This window comes from Dermacentor andersoni, chromosome 2 (assembly GCF_023375885.2).
Source record: "Dermacentor andersoni chromosome 2, qqDerAnde1_hic_scaffold, whole genome shotgun sequence".
Taxonomy (NCBI): Eukaryota; Metazoa; Arthropoda; class Arachnida; order Ixodida; family Ixodidae; genus Dermacentor; species Dermacentor andersoni.
This window is the reverse complement of record NC_092815.1, coordinates 19,361,969-19,382,521: the sequence shown is the minus strand read 5'-3', so window position 1 is coordinate 19,382,521 and position 20,553 is coordinate 19,361,969. Positions and strand designations below refer to the sequence as shown.

The following is a 20,553-nucleotide window of genomic DNA, read 5'->3' as shown; positions in this document are numbered from 1 at the left end:
ATACGCCGGGATTGTAACGCGCCGCACACACACGCAGCAGTGTCCGGCCCGTGTGCTACACGCTCGCTGAGAGAGAAACAGCTTGCGGAAGATAACAGGAGCGCACAGAGGGAGAAAGCGGTGATGTGACGCCGGCCCGTCGTCCGAGGCCTGGACAGCGCAGCGGCCGTTCGCCGCGCAGGTGGGGCCGGACGGGAGACGACGTTCTCTCGTCCGGCCACGCCCGCTCCCCCTACCCTTGAGCCGGTGCCCCGTAATTCCTGTACGAGCTCCCAGATTAATCATAGCGGTGCCCAGCGGCGAACGCGCATGCGTGGCTTCTCTTCGCGTACTCGCGTGGGTCGGCGACACGCCGCTCCGCACATTTGACGTGCGACATTCTTCTGGCATCAAACATGCTGCTCCGAGAATATGCTATATATATATATATATATATATATATATATATATATATATATATATATATATATATATATATATATATATATATATAACTGAATAGTCTATTTGTGTTGAGAGAAGAGATTCGGATTGTGTAGTATATATGGTATAGTATATAGCAGTTGAGGGCCACAGGGGGAGTTCTGGCAGGGGGAGGGACATACATTCAATATTTGCCGGAAATTTGTCGCATCGCACACCTCGCGACATTAGAAGTTGCGTTTGTTTCCTAAAATGCCGATACTTCCAGTAAATCTAAGTAATGTGCAATTATTATCGTGAAAATAATTTATGGCTCCATTGCGTCGCTCATTTTGATTCATATCACGAGGCTCTCAGGAGGAGGAGCCGAAGGGAAGGAACAAGAGGGTGTTAATTTAGCCACTGCACTGAGTTAAATGTATGCTAGCATTGGCTAATTCTCTTGAATGCACCGATTAAATGAAGCTTATAACTGGGTGATGCTTGAAACTATAGTGTAAATAACTGTTGTTGTTTCAGTCATTTCAGTCGCGAGTGAACACTTCTAGTTAAGGCCCATCGAACCTAATCACTGCTCTGTTTCTTTCCGAGTGCAATTTTTTAAGACCTGCCGTTCAACCCGCTGTGGTGGCGTAGTGGTTTGGCGGCGTTTTCGATCCCGCGCCATCGGACTTCGCCTCGTTGCACCGCTAAGCCCAACGGCGCGGGATCGAATCGCGGCCACGGCGGCCGCATTTCGATGGGGACGAAATGCGAAACCGCCCGTGTTCCGTGCATTGGGCGCACGTCAAAGAACCGCAGATGGACAAACTTAATCCGGAGTTCCCCACTACGGCGTGCTTCATGATCACATCATAGTTGTGGCATGTAAAACCGCAGAATTTAATCTTTCAGGACTTACGATTCAGTGAGATAGAGAGAAAATATTTATTTGTTGCGATGCTTTGTCCTCCTTGTCGATGATACATTTCGTTGCTCTAAAACTGCACCTCGTCTGGCGCACCGTCCGCGGACCAATTGCAGCGTCTATAGTGTGCTGCAATGTTGTCCGTCATTGACTAGTTGGTGGGAAAGGCACCGCCTTAACAGTCACCGCCATACGCTTGCTCCGTTGCACGGTCTGCACACCTCGAGGTCTCCTTTATTCGAGGGCTGGAGATGCAACGCGTGCGCCCCCCCCCTCCCCCCTCTGTGGAGAGTGCAGTGTGGCTGCAGCCGTATGGCTCGTATAACTAGCCTGCGCACATGAAAGTATTGGCTCTTACAACATGCTCCGTGTATAGGTCCACGCTCAAGGAACGAGGATCCTGCGCCATCCGATATTGCGTCGCGTCGTTCGGTGCGGTGGGCCCTGTTATTACTTTCGTCTTTGGTTAGGCCGCTCCTTTCTCGTGGCTCGTAATGGCTTGTTGTGCCGACCTGTGCTTCCTTCTTACTATTTGAGTGGCGTGTTTCTAACTTTTTTTTTGTCGCCGCAGGCTCCCATTAAATGCGCACATTTATTGTTTTTGTTCATGGTTCGGCCGGTCTTTACTATAGTTTATTCCGGTTCCTAAATCAGATAATAAGGTTCTAGTCCACTGTAATTTATGGACACGCGGCTTTTCCTTTGCACCGCAAACTGCTTTCGCATGTTCCGTTCCACTGCGCTCCGTCGGTGCCGTATACGCGTCGTCCGGGTGTGCAGGCAGAACTGGCTACCGCGCAGGTAAACAGTCGTCTACAGAAGGAGCGCTCGCTAAGGATATGTCATTTGGTTCACAGCCTTAATAACAGGCGTTGTGACCCAAAAACAAGTGGTAAAGACTGGTATCGTGCGGAGTCCACGGCGAAACACCCAGTCGACATCGTGCGCGTGTCCTCTGGGCTAGCACGAACAGCGCCGGCCAACTAGCTACGACGTGGACCTTTTTCACTTTGTTGGACGGGGCGTTGCAACGGTTGCAAGCTCGGTAGTGGCCGTAAGCAGGATACGCGGCCGTTAGCCGCGTGAGGGGGTGGGGCGGGGAAGGGGGAGGGGGTCGATTGTTTTATCATTCCGATTTGACCGAGTGCCGCCTGCTGCCGTAAATAATAAGCCGAATGAATGCGCCATTATTTTTCTACTCTTTGCGTTTTCTTTCCTATTCATCGGCGATTGAGTCGTTATTTAAGTGCAAGTGTATAGCGCTCGTGCAAGCGTTTTTGTTTGTTTGTACGTTTATTTTCTTTTTGTATGTCGCTATGGTTTTGGCCTTTAGAAAATATTTTTATCTTTATCCCACGTCAAAGCTGTCGACTATAGCCTGGAGGCAAAATGAATTTAAGAAAACACTCTCGTAGCCGATGTTGCTCTCTAAGTAGAGAGTATGTGAAAAGTAAAACTTTATTTTAGATTAGATTTTATTTGTTTATCTTCTCTGGGAGTCGGTTCGTTCACATGACTTCCTTTCTGGAACTTCCTTGAATTATTTTCAACCAGAGAGAGAGAGATAGAAACAAAGAGGGAAGGCTAGGGAGGTTAACTAACGACGCACGCGTGCCCGGCTGACTGTCCTGCGCTTGAATCAGCGTAGGACGTAGGATCTCGGTTTCAGTCGTTAATTTCTCACGAGATAAACGAGGTCAGAAATGGGATGTGCAGGGCATCCCAGAATGCAAAACTTGAAAGAATAGCAGGTGGCAGGTAACATATTACATGTACGAGGGTGTTAGTTTTTGGCGGAGCTTATTTTGGAGCATGGTAGATGTGTGATACGAAGAGAGTGGCAACCCGAAATCTTCTATATCGGGGCAAATGCTCCTAATGTTCGCATGCTCGCATGAATCACTTAAAAATGAGGCAAATGTGCCATTGTTTAGAAAAAGTTTATTTCAACAAGACACGATACGAACACTGAGTCACAATCACGGCATAATTCCACCAGGATGATAACATACAAAAAACGAAGCATTGTACACATGGCACGTTTTCAAAGTAGTGTCCGAGTTCTCATTCACTAACATATAACCACATAGACCTACGGAGACGCACAGTTACACTGGCTTTCCTCGATTGTGTCGTTCCTGTTGTATCCACATGCGTACCCCTTCTCACATCAAACGGATGTTTGTGGCTACACACTCAGATGACCGGTCGCCAGTTGGAGGAGTGCCGAAATCCTGGCCGCGGCAGCATGCTTTAGAAGCAAGCAAGAGCCGCTATCAACCGTGCAAGGGAACGATATTTAATTGTGTTTTTCCCATTTACCTGGGCAGAGCTGCGGTGGCCCGGCGTCTTCGTATTCTATTCATGCCTTACTCATGGGTTTCCACATACTGCGCAGGGGCAGTCAATGCGTCTGGCAGACATTGTAGTTCCTTGGGAGTATTGTTGTGTTTCACGTGCGGAAGAGCTGACTAAAGCCAAGTGGTGTGGGCAGATCGTTTGCTTTGCTTTCTGTCCAAGGATTCTTGGCGTACAGTAACAGCAATTATAAGTTCATTGTTGAAGCATTCAAGGGTGTGTGTTAGAGAGAAAGGTGACTTGACTGGACGGAGGAGTTGTGATATCTGGGTTCTTCTTCTCTTCCTTTTTTGAAGAAATTCAGAAAGTTTGACATTTTCACTGTGACTAGTTCCACTCGATCCATCCGGAAGCGCAGTACGCTAAACTTATAAGAAGAGATGTACCGCAGGAATTCAAATATGTTATTTCGGCAACGCTCATTGCTTTCTCCCAAGAGACACTGAAAGTGACACAGAACAACATTATTCGTGCAAAATCACTACACTCAGTGTGTCCGAAGACACCGGTGATAATGAGTTTCGTGTTTCCCTAGTTTTTATTCTGTTGCTAAACAAGCGCGGGACTGTTCTAAGGTTGACCGAGACGTAACGAGTCAAGATCGCAGCAGTTGTATTGAAGTGTTCTGCGGCGTCGTGATGCGGAACTATGCAACATGCTATGACAGTGCAGGTAGAATGCTCGGCGCTGTATTTGTTTCTACAGTATTTGTTCCCAAAATGCGGCCAAAAGGAGCAGCAGCGTATGCGAGGACCATGAAACCGCTACGCGTACGCTGGACAGGTGAACACAGGCTTCGGAAACCCGCATGCCTCTGTGTGCGTGCAGCGAGGATTTTCGGCGCAAACGGGAGAAGCTCACGCCAGGTCCCGTGACACTTTCTCCGCCGACACGGGTGAGCTGCTCTGATAACGGCGAGGGCGGTCCGTCCCATTTGCCTCCCACCCCCCCTCCTCCCTTTTAGCGTGAGGACAGGACGAAGGGAAAGAAAGAAAGGAAAAAAGTTTTGCGGCATATAACACACAGCGAAAGGACGCTGCAAGAAGAGCACGGCGGTTGCGCATTAAAGTGATGGGAGACAAGATTAGGTTATGTGGGCGACGCGGCCAACGTAACGTTGCCCAACGAACGGACGGAGGGAAAAGTGGACGCTATAACAGACGCACAGAAGGCCACGGCTGCTGCTGCTGCATACCGGGATCCCTCGGCGAGCGTCAGCGAGTGCAGACGACATCGCTCGGGCCAAGGCTAGCGCGACAGGAAGCGGACCGAGCCAAGAAGGACATGGGACGGCGGGGACAACATGCGACAGCGAACGCGACAGACAGAAAAGCGGTACGATAAAAATAAAAGATGCCGCGATGAACGCAAAGCGAGCGCGTCATATATGTAGGACCCGGAGCTGATTGCTCAAAGTCGGCGGCGGCGGCGGTGGAGGGGACCACGCCCTGTTTGTCAGGTTGCGTCAGCTGCGCCGCCTTTTATATATATGCATGGAACTCTGTCACTGCGGTGGCGGTTTCATCTGAGCGAAAATAAATGTGCGGAGTCACACGGAGGTGCTCGCGGTTTCCTGTTACTGCGGGCACTGAGACCGTTGGCTGTTCAATTAAGTATCTCATCCAGCTCGCGAGAACTGTCAGAATCCTTTCCTAGCCTGGTGTTATAAAATGCGCCCTGGCGCATTTTCCAGTTAAGGGCACGGATAAGTCTTCTTCTAGCCGTAAGACCTGCCTGTGTCTCGTAGTCTCACTGGTATGTTTTATTGCGCGAAGATCTACAAAACTCCAATTGCACCTGCCGTGACAACTCTGTGGAGCACTTGCTCATATATTGCTTACTGTATGGCCAACAGCGCGTCCATTTGTCTGGAATATACATTAAAAAATTACATTCGTGTGTTGTGCAGCTTGTAGCGCTTTTATTGCAGTGTACATGCACTCTTAACGTGGGTACATATGAGTCGCTTGTCCTTGTTTATTTCTTGTTCACAATTGCTCATGTAGACTTAGTATGTTCGTTTGTTTATGACATGCGTGTGATAGTTATGAACTGTGTATTGGGATAGCCAGCTCTTATGTAGCCTACCTTCCTGTTGGTGTGCAGTTATTAAACAACAACAAACTCTACAGAATTGGCACTTGGCTCCCAGAATCTGCGATGCTAGGTCACAATTTAAGTGGCTTACTCAAAAGCACCATATGTGCGTTTTGGGATCATCTGGCCTCACTTCGTGTCCTTCCATATCGTTCGTTGCTCCGTTAATCCTCGTTTATATTCCTTGACTATTTCGGACTTGGGACATTTCAGTTCCAGCCCCTACCGGCGGCTGAAGTTCTCCATTAGTCGCCATTAGCCGCCATTAGGCGCTATCATTAGGCGCGCCGTGTGCGCTAAAACGCGTTCTCTGCGCTCGCGCACTTTAACTTTCGAAATTGCGAGTCGCGCATGTATATTCATTTGCTTCTCACTGTTCCTTTTTCTCATCTGGCATTCGATGCCGATCGCCTGCATGTGCGTCGTTTAGAATGCGTGCCGCGTCCTCTAGAGATTCGCGTGCAAGGTCTCCTTTCTGCGGGGTTCCGTCGGAGCACATGCGTCCTCTCCTCGCGCTGTATACGCCCGGGTCAAGGACGTTGGTTGTACACGTTGGTGTAGATTTCCATGCGATTGAATTAGCACTGCCTGCACTGTTTCTTTATTGCTGTGAGTATGAAGGCGCGATGCTTGGCTACAGTACAGCTATGTTTCTTTCTTTTTGTCCCCCTCTGAAGTGTGTTGTAATGTATAAATAATAATAAATATATAAATTAAACTTATGATCAGAATGAAGCTATCGCCAAATTTACGGTGGCTATCACAGATCCTTCTAGAAGCGAATACAAAGAGCACCATAACATTATTAAACCTTATCTACTCTTGCATTGCATTGTTACATGGAGCGATAAAATCAGTTTCGCCTGTGTGTGTGTGTGTGTGTGTGTGTGTGTGTGTGTGTGTGTGTAACTGTAAGAGTAGAGAGGGAGAGAGAAATAAGAAAGGGAAAAGGCAGGACGATTAACCAGAAGGGAAAGTTTGGTTTGCTACCTTACACTGGGGTCTTAACACTGGTAATTATATGATACTGATAGCATGCACGTGCGTTTAACTATCTTGCGCGACCTTTCAACATCGATTTCTCTAGAGCAGGTATCTGAGTGGAACGTATACCCAGACGTGGATAAATTTGTCCGTATGGTTTTCATACCTAAAAGGGCAGCAATGATTCGAAACGCAAACTGAAGATCGTTAAAGAGGTAACGTCTTGCGTGGGCTCATGGAAAATCGATAGAAGGTCAAACTGAGAAGAATATGGCGAAGAGTTGTCACACACGGTGTCTTTTTGTTTCTCGACTCCGTCTTATGACTCTGGGGGTTGAGTGCATCTCGTGTTTGATTTACGGAGTACTTGCTGTTCTATTCGAGCCCGTTCACGGCAGCACAATCAGAACCTGCAGCTGGCGTTGAGACAAACGAGACAAAAACGAACGGCGCAGTGCCCGAGGGACCCGAACCTGTTCTCACGCGACCCTCATTCGGCGCAGGACGGTCACCCGTGACAGCTTCATTTTTGCTGGTACTTTCGCAGCGGATAGCTGTCAGCGGCACGTGATAAATGACTCTTCTATTTTCCGGGTTGCTGTGAATCAGGAACGGCGTCGTACGGGTTGTGCGTGTACGAGCGGTTGCGCCAGTGTGTACAGGGTATATACACACCGATGCATTCGGCTCGCGCGGGCGCTTAGTTGTACGGCTGAGATTCGTATTCGTATGACACAGCGTGGCGCGTTGCTTTTGCTGGCAGCGAAACAGGTGTCCGTGGCAGCGACCTTCTGTCGGTTGATGTATAGCCTTTTCAACCCAGGTAGTTATCGAATCGTACACGTGCGTAGGATGCATATCCTTGTGCGCATTGAGGAAGCGTGCCTTTTGTTGTGCGTGAACAGGGGCCATGTGCGCGTCTCAGACCTTTTGTGTCTTTACCGCACCTTGTCCCCGACTTGCGCTTTGCTACGTTTACTTGATGGCTGCTTACATTCTTGTTGTCGTTCAATACAAAAGTCTGTACTCAGTTTGAGAAAACTTCATTGGAGTAACTCTTTTTTCTTTTTTGAGAAAGGGGGAGATGAAGATAGCATTAAGCGCACATGTCGATTGGCCATGTCGGCTGCTCCTCGAACGAAGTTGGTTTCCTGGCTATTGTTGTTTGTTATATGAGGTGCACATGGAGAAATGCAGTGCTTTTGAATCTGTTATTGTAAAATCATTGCAGAGAATTCAACGCTGCAACGAAAAAAAAGCAAATTGTGAGCAGAACTGAAATCAAATTTCACACGCTCACATAAATTTGCATGTCGTACACGCGAGTACCTGCATGAAGCGTAAGCCAGTGCCATGCGCAGCGCGTAGTCTCGTTGGATACCGAGAAATCACACGCACGAAGTTCTTGCAACGCATACGAAAATCCATCATATCATGCGTAGCTTGGAACAACGCGCAAGAAAAAAGAAAATTGAAAAATAAATAAAAGAAAGAAAGACCATCTGCGACGTGGAGAAATCAGCATAGACGTGACAAAAGTGAATAATGACACAAGTGTTATGCCTGCTTCATTCATGCACACTTCATTATAATCTGATCGTTCTCTTTAATTAGAGCCGGTCTCGATGTACTGCATTAGCGCACTTAAGTATAGCAAAGCAACGCAGCGTTACTATCGGGCTCCGTGCAGTTCCTGTCAGTGTTGTAAGATAAGATCATCGTCATCAACAGTCTGTTTTATGCCCACTGCAAGACGAAGGCCTCTCCTGACAATCTCCAATTGCCCCTGCCTCGCGTTAGCTGATGCCAAACTGGGGCTGCAAATTTCCTCATTTAATCGCAACACCTAATTCTCTGCCGTCCTAGACTGCGCTTACCTTTCCTTGGCACCCATTTTGTAACTTTAATAGGCCACTGGTTATCTGTCTTACGCATTACATTGCCTGTCTAGCCTCATCCCCCCCCCCCCCCTCTTAATCTCAACTATATAATATCTGCCGATGGGGGCGCGATTCAAGAACGTCCGTGTCCCGTGCATTGGGGGCACGTTAAAGATCCCCTGGGGGCCAAAATTAATCCGGAGTCTCCCACCTCGGCGTGCCTCCTAATAAAATCGTGGTTTTGGCACGCAAAAACCCCAGAACTTAATTCAATTAAAAAATCGACTAGCCCTGTTTTATCCACACCGCTGTCTTCGTATCTGCTAACGTTACGCCAAACGTTTTTCATTCCATCACTCGTTGCATGGTGCGTAAATTCTTCGCAAACTTCTTTGCTAATCTCCAAGTTTCTGCCTTATATTTTGGTACCACTAGAATGCACTAACACTTTTCTTTTCAAGAGAGAGAGAGAGAGAGAGCGCGCTTTAATGAGAGGAAGGTGAACTCTTCAAGGGTAGCGGTAAGCTTCCAGTCATGCTGGTAATGCCTGCAATGTGCGCTCGAGCCCATTTTTATTCTTCTGCAAATTTCTTTCTCGTTATGAGCTAGGTTCCCCCGTAGGTAATTGACAGACGTGCTCTTGCACAGATTCTAGAGGCTGACTGCCGATCATGGATTCCTCTTCTCTTACGGGCTATTGAACACCACTTTTGTCTTCTGCATATAAAAATGTAACCCTACTCTTACACTTTCTAGGCTAAAGTTGCTGCTGTCGTGTTCTAAGATAAGGGCCTTTTGTTAATGTAAACATGAACAGACACGTATAGCGGTCGAAACGGTCACCAAACAACGCCAACGCAACGAGCCCTTGAAGAAATACGCCGCGGAAAGCGAGAGCAGATCACGACGTAGTTAAACGACGCTGTACAGTTATTTGCCTCACATGTATCATTGTTCCCTCCTCCTATTCCCCGGGTAGACAGCAATAATGCCGTCTGAAACTTTCTACCCACCTGGAACCGTTTCTCCATCAGCTTGGCGCCTCCAGTTCGTTGGCCGACAATCTTCGGAAATCTTTATAGCGTTGACAAAAATAGCTAGGAACAAACAGTGAGCGAGAGTGTGACGTCTTGTGAGTTGCACAGGAGGCGGAAAGCTACGCAATCACGAGCTGGACAGAAAGAAAGAAAGAAAGAAAGAAGAAAAGAAAGGAAGTTGATGCAGGAGGAGAACCCCGGCAAAATGCGTGTGGGCCTTGTCTGGCATAACGGGATTATGATAGAGTGCGCCATGATAGCGAGCAGGACGCGGTGGTGGATGTCTGTTGTTCATCTGAGCGATGCGCTTGCGTCTTCGAGCGACAGAACGCAGTTTAGACGCCTGGATGTACGAATATATATATATTGTGCGTGAACATGATGCGCCCGATTCATGAGAAACAGAGAAAAAGCAATATAAAATGCTGGGTTAGATATTTTATGCGCTAAGTTTCACTCGCCTTGTGTTCTTGACTTAGTTACAACACGTATAAGAAAATCATGGAATAGGTGTCTGATGCTGCGTAAGCCAGCAGAGAAGACATATTCGTAACTTTGAATGCAACGTGTTCAAATATGGTTTCTTAACTAATATTTTAATACATTACGTGCATTTAGATACAAATAAATAATTAGTACATTAATTTGACTGTAACGTGTTTCAGTATTAGCTTCAGACATTTTCATGTGAAATTTCAAACACTGTGGTTTTACTGGTGACTCCGGTCAGTGCGGGACATTTAGTTTGAAGATTATTTTCGTTGACGCAAACATCTTCACTGTGCTCCGAATTGAAGGGCTACATGCAGCTGCGCCAGATCAGCTGAGCATGCGCACATCGCTGTTTAAGTGATATTATGAATGCCCCGCACTACGTATGATTATTTCTAAATCATGACTTCTTTTTTCTTTATTTGCAGGTGATATCCTCCTGTGACCCCAAACAGAGTTATGAGTTGGTGAGTGGCGAGCTCTGCTACCTTTCTATAGAAGTGTTCTTGAACCTAAGAAAAGAGTCTTATGTGCTTTTCATTGCCTGCCTTCTTTAAAAGAAATATAAAACGAAAGTAAAAGAAAGATTTTGGGTCATTCTACATTAATAAGGCTACCTGTTTTCACTCAGAAAGAAAAATAAACATTAGTATGAGATAATACGAATTGCTACAGATTTGGAAAATCAAGCGCGAAGAGAGTTAAAGAGAGTAAATGTCGTCCCTCTTCATACCTGTCAACTCGCGATATTTTTCGTAAAGTTTGCAAATTTGAGCTCGTTCTACGATTTTACGAATATCTGCGTCATGTTGTAAAAAAAAATTTTGTTTGTGAAAACAGTTCTAAAGGTGCTAAAATATGAGGTGGCGCAATTACGATTGAAAAAGCCCATTTGGAAAATTCTGATGGTACGTTCTTGCATCACCTTCTTGTGGCAGTGCAAGACGCCGCGTACCAGCGGGGTTCTCTTTTCGAGCAAGTTTATTCAGTATAGAGCGCCTCTACAATGAACGCCTCGACTACGAAACTGTCTGTATAACGAAGGAATGTTTCTGTCCCGGGTTCACTGTTAGTTGTGAGGCACGCGAGCTTTACAACGAAGGGACCTGTATAACGAATGATTTCGAAGGTCCCAAGCACTTCATTATAAAGTCGTCGACGTTCCTGAAGCAGGCAAAATCGGCAGCAGTAAACATGCTCAAAAAGTCATTTCGATCTAAAGACATAAAAGGACTTGCTGAGGCCCAATTGGTGCGTACTTGGCATAATCAATGAGCGTCCCCGCCCCCTTTCTTTCGTGCTGTGTTTATTTCTGGGGCTCAGTAATTATGTCAAGATCTAAAGGCAATGTGCTGCTTGTCAGCCTGTCCTGTTCCAAGTCTTGCTGCCGCTTTTGTGGCTGCGTCTAAGCAGCATACGTATGCCACGAAAGGTGTGTGCTCAGGGCAACGTTCTTAACATTATGAGCCATCTGATTTCCGAAGTTGAATAATGACCATTACGGTATACGTTCGCCGTAGAAACCTGATGCACAAAAGACAGAAAACAAAACAGATATCTGCACTACAAAAAGGCGTGCCTCTCTTCTGTCTGTTGTTGCTCTTTGCATGTTACCACTACGAGGACTGTGCATACTTAACAGCAGTAACACGACAGGAATGATCCCAAAGTTGCATATCTGCACAAATCCATGAAATGTGAACAGTCCACATAAAACATTGTCGCTGTGAGGTGCAAGTTCAGAGGCGGGCAGAGCTGCTCGGTCATGCGGTCTGCGTCTCCTGCGTCAGAGCGAGCGTTCCGCTCTTCCGCAGGATATTTACGGGTTGTAAGCCTCGGCAGTTGCTGTAAAATATGTTGACCCCACCAGCGCGCACAGCTGCCCTCAGTGGCGAGAGCTGCTGCGGACGGGCGCGGGTGACACATGGAACGTGACGCAGAAAAGTGAACTGAACTGCAAGGCAACAACTGTGCACCCAGAAGACAGAAAGCAATGGGGCTGTGTGGAAATCAGATACCAGCGGACAACACGCGTTTCCGATGCCAGTCTGTGGAGCTGCACGCTGCGGAGGTATACCCGTCGCTTCGTAATAGTAAAACGGCAGCCTGTAGGGTGTTCGTATCGTCCCCTTGCGGCATCGGCGGCGAGCGCTGCTACAAAGTGTCTTTCGTTCGTAACTCAAGACGAAGCGAAGAACGCCCAGGGAAGCAGTGAGGCTGGGTGGGAAAGAGGATCACAGATGTACGGGAGATAAGACCGCGGCCCGTCGACCACGCTTCTGCGACAGGGCTCGGAAAGTCCTGGTTTGGCGCGCGCTTTTAAGAAACCGTAAAGAGAGAAGCAAGAAGCGCGGGACGAAATTCCGGATTCCGGTCGGCTTCCCTGGCACGCTTTCTCTATCTCATCCCGCCCCGATACATCCTGGGACGCGCGTTGCGCGAAAAAAAAAAAGAAAAAAAGAAAATAAAGAAGACCGAATTGAAAAATAACCGCGAGCGCCACCGACGGTGGCGAACTGCTCTCTGCGCCCGACTGACGTGGAGAAATGAAGCAAAAATAACGAACCAACACGATGCGGGCTTGTGGAAAGAAGAAGAAAAATAAAGAAAGAAAACCTCGGGCACAGCTTGGTGGAGGCTCCATAGGGTCGGTGGGATGAGAGAGGTTCTGTAGGCTGAGGGAGGGCACTTCAGAGAGGATGGATTTGAAGGGGATGGAATGGGGGGGGGGGGGGGGCATTTCAAGCAAGGAGGGGAGAAACGATTGGGAGGGGGGGTGCTCCAGGCATTACAAAATAAAACTGAACAAACCTGAAACGACACGAGGGTACTAAAGGTCAAGCTCCGAACATTCTTCTCGTGGTTGCCCACCACCCGCTTCTTAGCCGCGTTGTTTAGGCGTACGCGCTCGAGAGTGTGTGTGTATGCGTTTTCTACAGCTCGTGGCTTCACTGGCCCGCTGCACCCAGAAGTCGTGCCCCATCGGCGCCGCGAAATCCGTGATCCGTTAGCTGGGACGCGGCGCGCTACTCGGAGACCACGTGAGCGCCCGCGAGGCGTGAGCTTCGTTCTCGACGCGCCGCGCCCATACCCTGCTGTATTAACGGACAGTTGTCGAACGAAAAACCTATTCCTGCGTGTGAGGGCACGCATTAGTTTCTGCGTGGCAGCAAGCCAGTCGTCTGAAACGCATTCGGAGTACGCTTTGCGTGTATGGTTTATTCTCATCAGATTCCGTGCATCTGAGCGTACAGCTGAAACTGTTAAGAGCGAGATGCACCCGCAGCACGGAGGCGAACAGCAAGTGTCAAATTGTGTGCAATCGTGCGCGAGTTAGTCAGAGCGGACGAGTTTTCACCCGAGACCTGTAGAAGAAACCTCCGAGTACGCTGGCTCCGAGCATTTTGGAGAGAATTTCCAAAGACTTTGTAAAAAGCAGCGCAATAAGTTATCTTCTGCCACGGACGGCCAAATTTCGAGGCACGCATGTTAGTTTTGAGCGTTGCTGCGCTTTTTGCCATTGAAGTAAGGTGCGGCATTTTAGGAACATTTCTTCTTTCTTTGTTCAGAAGTCACTCCGCATTGTCCAAGAGCTTTATAACAGGGAGGTTACAGCATTACATTTCGTTAAACACGGTTTTATTTTTACGGCACACTCGCGCATCAAATCTTTCCTGCACATAAATGTTCGTGGCAAGAAATAAATAACCAAACAGAAATAACTCGCCATGTCGTGAACTAGTTTGCCCTATATTTATATTATTGTTTGTATCACTTCGAGACTTAATGTAATTTGAAGTGATACTTTTCCTTATCAATTTCAGTTTTGCTGGTAGAAACCTGAAAAAAAAAAAAGAACCCGTCTCAATTTTAGTCGTCGAAACGAAAGCATATTTCAGCCAATCTCATTCTGTGTTGCTATTACGCTTCTCCTTTTTCCATACGTGCCCCAAGATAACTGCTGCGTCTAACGGCAGTTCTAAATGACCAGTCAAGATAACTTGTGATGAATGTATACATTTTAGCTGATTGTGAAGCGACTGAATGAAAATAATCTAGGTGAGCAGCAAACAGCGAAAATATAAGCCACGTACACGGCACACGAAATACTATGACCCCTATGACTTCCTATTATTGAAACGTCACGCTTCTGCATCAATGTGTGGCAGGATGCTGAAAACTGCAGCGCGTGCGTCATTGTGCTGGGTGAAGTCCATGTTGTACTTGTCATTTGCATTTGCAGAGAATCGGTCGATGCTCGTAGACAACATGTGAGCACCTTTGCTTGCTTTTTTTCCCCTGTCATTCGCTCTTTCCGTTCTTCCGTTGTAGCCAGGTCTTGTTGGGCAGCAAAGTTATTAAATTGGGGAGTATGACGTCACAAAACTGCAAATTAGGTTAGTTTTTTTTAAATTCCGGGTCTTGCGTGCCAGGACCTGGGTATATGATTACGAGGAACGCTGTAGTGGGGGACTCCGGATTAATTTCGGCCATCTGGGGTTGTGTTAACGTGCCACCGATTCACGGCACACGGTAGCTTTTGTATTTCGCCTTTATCGAAAGGTGGCCGCCACGGCCGGGATTCAAACCTGCGACCTAGCAATACGGTATGCTACCGAGCCGCTGCCGTGAGTATAGGCGCGAAGTTGTACTGCCAGAAACCTTCTACCTTCAATTTGGTCGGTCAACACCCTTCTTGTTATTTGCTTTTAGTGCCCACGAACGTTACATGGCACACTGCACTTCTCAGTCAATGATTCCAAAAATGATATTGTCACGAATCACGTCAACGGGAGGACAGAAAGAGAAGAAAGAAACGCAGAGCGAGAGAGAGAGAGAGAGAGAGAGAGAGAGAGAGAGAGAGAGAGAGAGAGAGAGAGAGAGAGAGAGAGATAAGCGTGGGGATGTTAAACGAGTCAGTGCGCCTTCTGTTTTTGTCCTGAGGGTTTCTTGTTCGCACTCCGATTGATATATCATCTTCGAATGCAGAGCTTCCGTGATACAATCGAGCACGTCGGGAGCTATACACCTTCGTAGGTGCGATCGTTTCCTGTTTTCGAGCGAGGGCATCGAAGGAGGCTGATCGAACTGGCGGCCAGCACGCGCTTTACTACGCTTGATTTATGAGCTACCGCGACAAGCATTCAGCTTATGCTTGCTCCGCGCTATCAGACAAGAATCTGTGCTGCTCCTTCACCGTCTCGAAACACCATTAGCAGTGCGCCTGTAAACGGCAGCGAACTTGCGTGGACGTGCATATTAAGTTACGAGAATCGCAGCTGCTTCCTTAGGTTCCACGTTGTCCGTCTGAAGACGACCAGTTAGAACGTGTTCGCAACTCTTTATTTTGTATTTTGTACAGCGCACAAATTCATGCACGACAACATCTTGTTTATTCCAACGTTGTTATGTCTGCAGTATCAATTGTACGCGAACGGATTGCCTTCGTCGAAGAACAAGTGATTCGGTTTCGGATGCCTGCACAAAGCACGAATTGTTCTCGCACACTGACTGGGCTGTTTGAGATTACGGTGGTCTGGTAGCGTCATTTTTGTTTTTGATGCTGTTCAGCAAATAGGAGTTGCCACGCACAAACCGCACGCGTCTTCGCGATCGGAGACGTGTGTACACGTTCCTGGTGGCTGGTCTGCTCTGGTGCATTTGCTGCGAGACTGCCTTGCTTCTCGCGCCTTCAGTACACATACTCTTGAGCGACAGCCACGCGAGGAATTCGCGGGGTGCCTAGACGAGCCGAAAGCCCGAGTAGGGATCCATCCAGTCACAACACAAACACCCATCCCGTGCCACTTGAACGTTTCTCTGTTGCTTCGATGCATCCCTCGCTGGCCGGCGTCATTCCAACAGGCTTGCGATGAGGCCGGGCATGTCTTGGCTGCTCTCACGCCCGGTGGCGAGGCGGCGCGCCAGAGGCGCCATGTGGTTCCCATCGCGCTTGGCGCGACCGCGCCCGCTGGCTCGAAACAGTGTGGCCTCGCTCTTCAAGTGCAGATTACGGACCCAACCCGTCCCAGCGTGGGCGCGCAGCTCTCGGTGTTTACCGTGGTGTAGCGCGCGCAGCCCGAGTGCTGCTCCGTGTTTTGAAGCGGCCGTTATCTGGCTCCATTGCTCACTATGGCGTCTCTTTTCGGCAACACCTGCCCGGCTTCGAAGCTTCCGCTCACCGCTTATCTTGCTTCTGCGGTCATGATCGACTGCTGCCCCGCTCTGTACCGTCTTTAACATCGCGCTGCGATGAGATTCAACTGCTGTGCGTTTCAGATATAACATTGGTTTGGATGTGTGCGTTTCTTTAATTTATTGTATGTTTATTTCCCGTGCAGTCATTCCTTCAGAAGTTCAGCACGTGTCGCTGCTGGTGGTGGCAGTTGTTTCTTTTGACGCGTTTTACCTGGAAATCGAAGCTAGCAAGTGCTTCTCCCGACCACCTCATGCACAGGTGTGTAGATGCATCAGCGAGCATTCAGCAAACCTGTGTCACGTAGGAAAGCGCGCAATATGCGTCGCATTTCCAACCTGGGCTTGATCCTTCCCGAAGCAATCGATGTTCAATGCCCGTATGCTAAGTAGCCCCCTTTTCTTCAATTTCTCGAGAGCATTTGAACCTTGGAATGGTTGAGTGGCACGTCGTCGTTGTGGTCAGCACTTCCACGTTCCTTACAGGACCGTCGCTTACTCGGCACCTATTCCGCTCCGGCCTCCCATAGTAGAATACGAAAAATGAACGCGCCCTCGCCCATGTTGCGAGGCCAGTGGTGGCATCGCAACATGTATGCCAGCATCCTGTCGGGCCTCTTGCTCTTGCCGGGTTCTTCACGACGTTATACGAAAGCACGTTTCGCTATCCTTCCTGTGATTTGTGACGCGGCGAAAGAAAAACAAAAGTCGTGTCTATCGAGGGTGCGGCCTTTCTCGGCATTTTGTTTACGCGCTCTCGTCTCGAGCGTGAACATGGTGAGAAGAGCGGCCATCTTTCTTCAGCCGTGGTGAGCCGTGTCGACGGAGCTAGTCGTCGGCGAGATACGCGAAATAGTTCGCGCCTCTTGAGAAGCGCGGAAGAAAGAGTGCACCCAGCGGGGGTTTCTGTGGGACGCTGCGGGTGACGCTGGGGCGCCCGGATATACGTTCGCTGTGCCGGAGAGCGGAAGGCGTTTCAAGTACTTTGCGTTAAAGCATTCGGCCCATCTTTTGCTGGTCTCGTGGATTTTGTAGCAGGAGAAAGGTGGATCACGGTTGCGATCGTAACTTTTTCTGACCAATAAATAAATTAAAGAAGCAACTGCGGAACCACACTTCAAAATGAACTGGTTAAGCTAATTACGAAGTGACCAAGAAGTCAGACAAGAAGCACCGAAATTCTAATTAACTTTCCTTAAAATATTACACCGCGGGATATGCCCCTGTACACTTTGCACAATGAGTTCTGCGTAAAGCCGCAGTAGAGGAAGTTCATAAGGGGGGGGGGGGGGGGAAAGCCCCTATAGCTTTGCTTTGAAGCTTCGTGCTCTATACTCTCAGTTGGATGATATCGTTGATATCGATTTCTTGTTTTTGTTTTCTCGTAGCATCTTGGCGACGCATTTTTAATTTGCAGAGACATCAAGACGATATTCAGCCCTAGTTATCTGATAGCGAACGTTATATTATTGGGTTTCACGTGCCCAGACCACGATCTGATTATGAGGCATGCCGTAGTGGGGGGACTCCGGATTAATTTTGTCCACCTGGGGTTCGTTAACGTGCCCCTAAATCTAAGTGCATCGGTGTTTTTGCATTTCGCCCCCATCGAAATGCAGCTGCCGTGGCCGGGATTTGATCCCGCGACCTCGTGCTTAGCAGCACAGCACCAAAGACACTAAGCAACTACGGCGGGTGATAGAGAACGTTGACGACTTGCTAGATGAAAATTTTAGGGTAGCAAACTGGACACTCGTGTGGTTGACCTCCCTGCCTTTCCTCTCCTTGCTTTCTGTCTTTCTTGCTAGCTGAACTACTCCTATGTTCCCATATGTCCTCTTCGTTCAACATCAACCAGTTTCCTGTCGATAGCCAAGTTGTAGATCCGCTGTCGTACGTTTACATTGGCATTAAAGCAAGAAAGAAAGGAAGAAAGAAAGGGCGTCGTCGCAAGCTGGAGGCATAATTATGCCCTGAAATTCAAGACCGCTTTGACATGCTTGCGCACTTAACTAAATGCTGCGCATAATACTTCCGGGCTGCGTGTAAACGTCGTGAGGAAATTAGGCATTTGCTCTGCAAAATGTTGACTACTGGCGTGCGTACAAGTGTATGTCTATCTTCTGTCGTCCCTATATTTTGTGGGCTAATTAGGCATAATTTGCATGCCCCGTCGACGTTAGAAACTTTGACGGCTAGATATATTTTGGAGCCCGAAAGTCTTCGCGTTCGCATGTCCTGTACCCCGCGGTTTTTCTTTCCTGGCTAGCAGGACAGAGCGTCATTCGGCCTGGCTGCCGATTTGCCTCTGTATGATAGACTGACGCGGAGGAAGATATATTTAGGCGTATAACTGCGCGTGGGGGGCCCCTAAATAGATGAAGCGGGTGGCACGATTGATTGCATGTCAGGAGGTAACTGGATGATGACCGAGCTTTCTCAGTGTGATGACCCATTTTGCGACGGCGCCTGTTACGGAGAACCCCTCGTTACGCGGCTGGAGGCGCTCGGTCGCCACCTGCTGAGGGTTCACATAGACCCGTACGTCATGTGCACTGCGTCGCATGCCATAATTTTAGGCAGCGCTGTCATTTGGCTGTATTCTTGGTCGCGAAAACTTGAGCTGTGCATATCTTCGTTTTTGTGCACTTTTCTGGAGCTACTGCTTAGCGCAGTCAGTGAATCGGCGGTGCTGAGCCAGCATTTTTTTTTTATTGGGCTAGCATAAACGTAAGCGAAGGACAAAAATAGAAGAGTTAACGGCCGACAGTACGGGCAAGATGACAGGCCAAATGTCCTTGTCAACCAGCCATGACAATGTGACTAGTCACAGTTTTTACGGTTTGCCTCCATGCGTATACAAGACAAACGACTGTCTGGTGGAAACGACGTCGATCACAGATTTTTTTAACCCAAGGCATTCTTTGCGAACCGTCCTGGACTTTCATGACCGTGGCTGGTGGGTGCTGCTGCTGTCTTGCCCAATAGCAAAAAAAAAAAAAAAAAAAAAAAAAAAAAAAAAAAACAAAGAAAAAAAAATTTGTGCTCAACGGTGCGATCGATTCCCTCGCACTCGGTTCCCCAGCTCAGCAGTCTGACGCTCTAATTATCAGGTCACATTACTGCTATCGTGCCAACCAGCTCTTTATAGAGGATCGCCGCGTGTGTGTCACTTTGCGTAGCACGGGTGGGCGCGCCAGTTTCCTCTGGGCCAAAGACGCAGGAATGGAAACGGGCAAATTTATTGCATTTGATTGACCACATCGCAAGTTCTTCGCTTCCCACAGATTGCAAAAAGTGCGTTGGACCTGCATATATTTTTTGTTCATCAGTGAAATGTGTAAGCGAAAAAAGACATGTCTCTAATAGTTCTGAGTATATTTTAACCTGCCAGCAAGAGCAGCCTCGTGAAGGGAAATTTGGCGCGCTGTGAATTCCTCGAAGTTTTCGCTGCCGTTTACGAAACTAGCAGTGTAACTGACAAATAGCTGATATTAAAGTGGTATTTTGGCAGTCTAGAGTCAGCATTGCTCAGTGATTACGCACGCAAGCAATTTATGCTCCTACTCTTCTGCATTCGCCATAGTAGCGTAAGAAATAAGTTAAATCAGATCATATTATCATATACCAGATGTACTCAGTTTTCACAAGCATTATTCTTTACTCGAATGGAAACTACAGGCATGATAGCACAAGGACTCATTTGCTTCTTGTTAGCATGGAAAGGTTGAGTGCCTGTCGCCTCCTAAGCTTTGTCAAGCTGTCTGCAGCGGAAGGCCGCACTCGTGCGGCCGTCTTTGGAAATGTTGCACAGGTCTATCGCGACGGGGTGCGAGCGGTCGTGCGGGACGTGCGCAAAGTACCCCGACGATCAGTGTCCTTCATGACTGCCGCTGAAGGACGCTAACAGCTGAAAAAGAAAACGAATACGCGCGTGTTGTCACGATTTCAGCCGGCAAGGCTCCATAGCAAACGAACAGCGTGTCTGACCACCGAAGGGGGATCCGCGCACTCGACCTTTCAATCCGAGCATGCCTGCTGTAGCTAGGCATGCACGAGTGTTGCGAATTTCCAAGTCTCGTTGACGAAGGTATATAACCAAAGCTGCTCGAACGTGTGAATTATATTTTTTCTTCGGGTTGAGCTTGTCTGTAAATATTTCGTTGTTTTTGCGTAGGAA

General features: G+C 48.1%; 1 protein-coding gene across 7 annotated transcripts in view; it reads left to right on the top strand.

The window, feature by feature from the left end:
- Nucleotides 1-20,553, top strand: part of by (focal adhesion protein tensin) — a 330,425-nt gene that overhangs the window by 239,713 nt on the left and 70,159 nt on the right. For all 7 annotated transcript variants that reach the window (XM_050189880.3, XM_050189879.3, XM_050189883.3 and 4 more), the window contains one exon: nucleotides 10,607-10,645. In XM_050189880.3, the coding sequence (XP_050045837.2) occupies nucleotides 10,607-10,645 (39 nt within the window). The remainder of the gene's footprint in view (nucleotides 1-10,606; nucleotides 10,646-20,553) is intronic.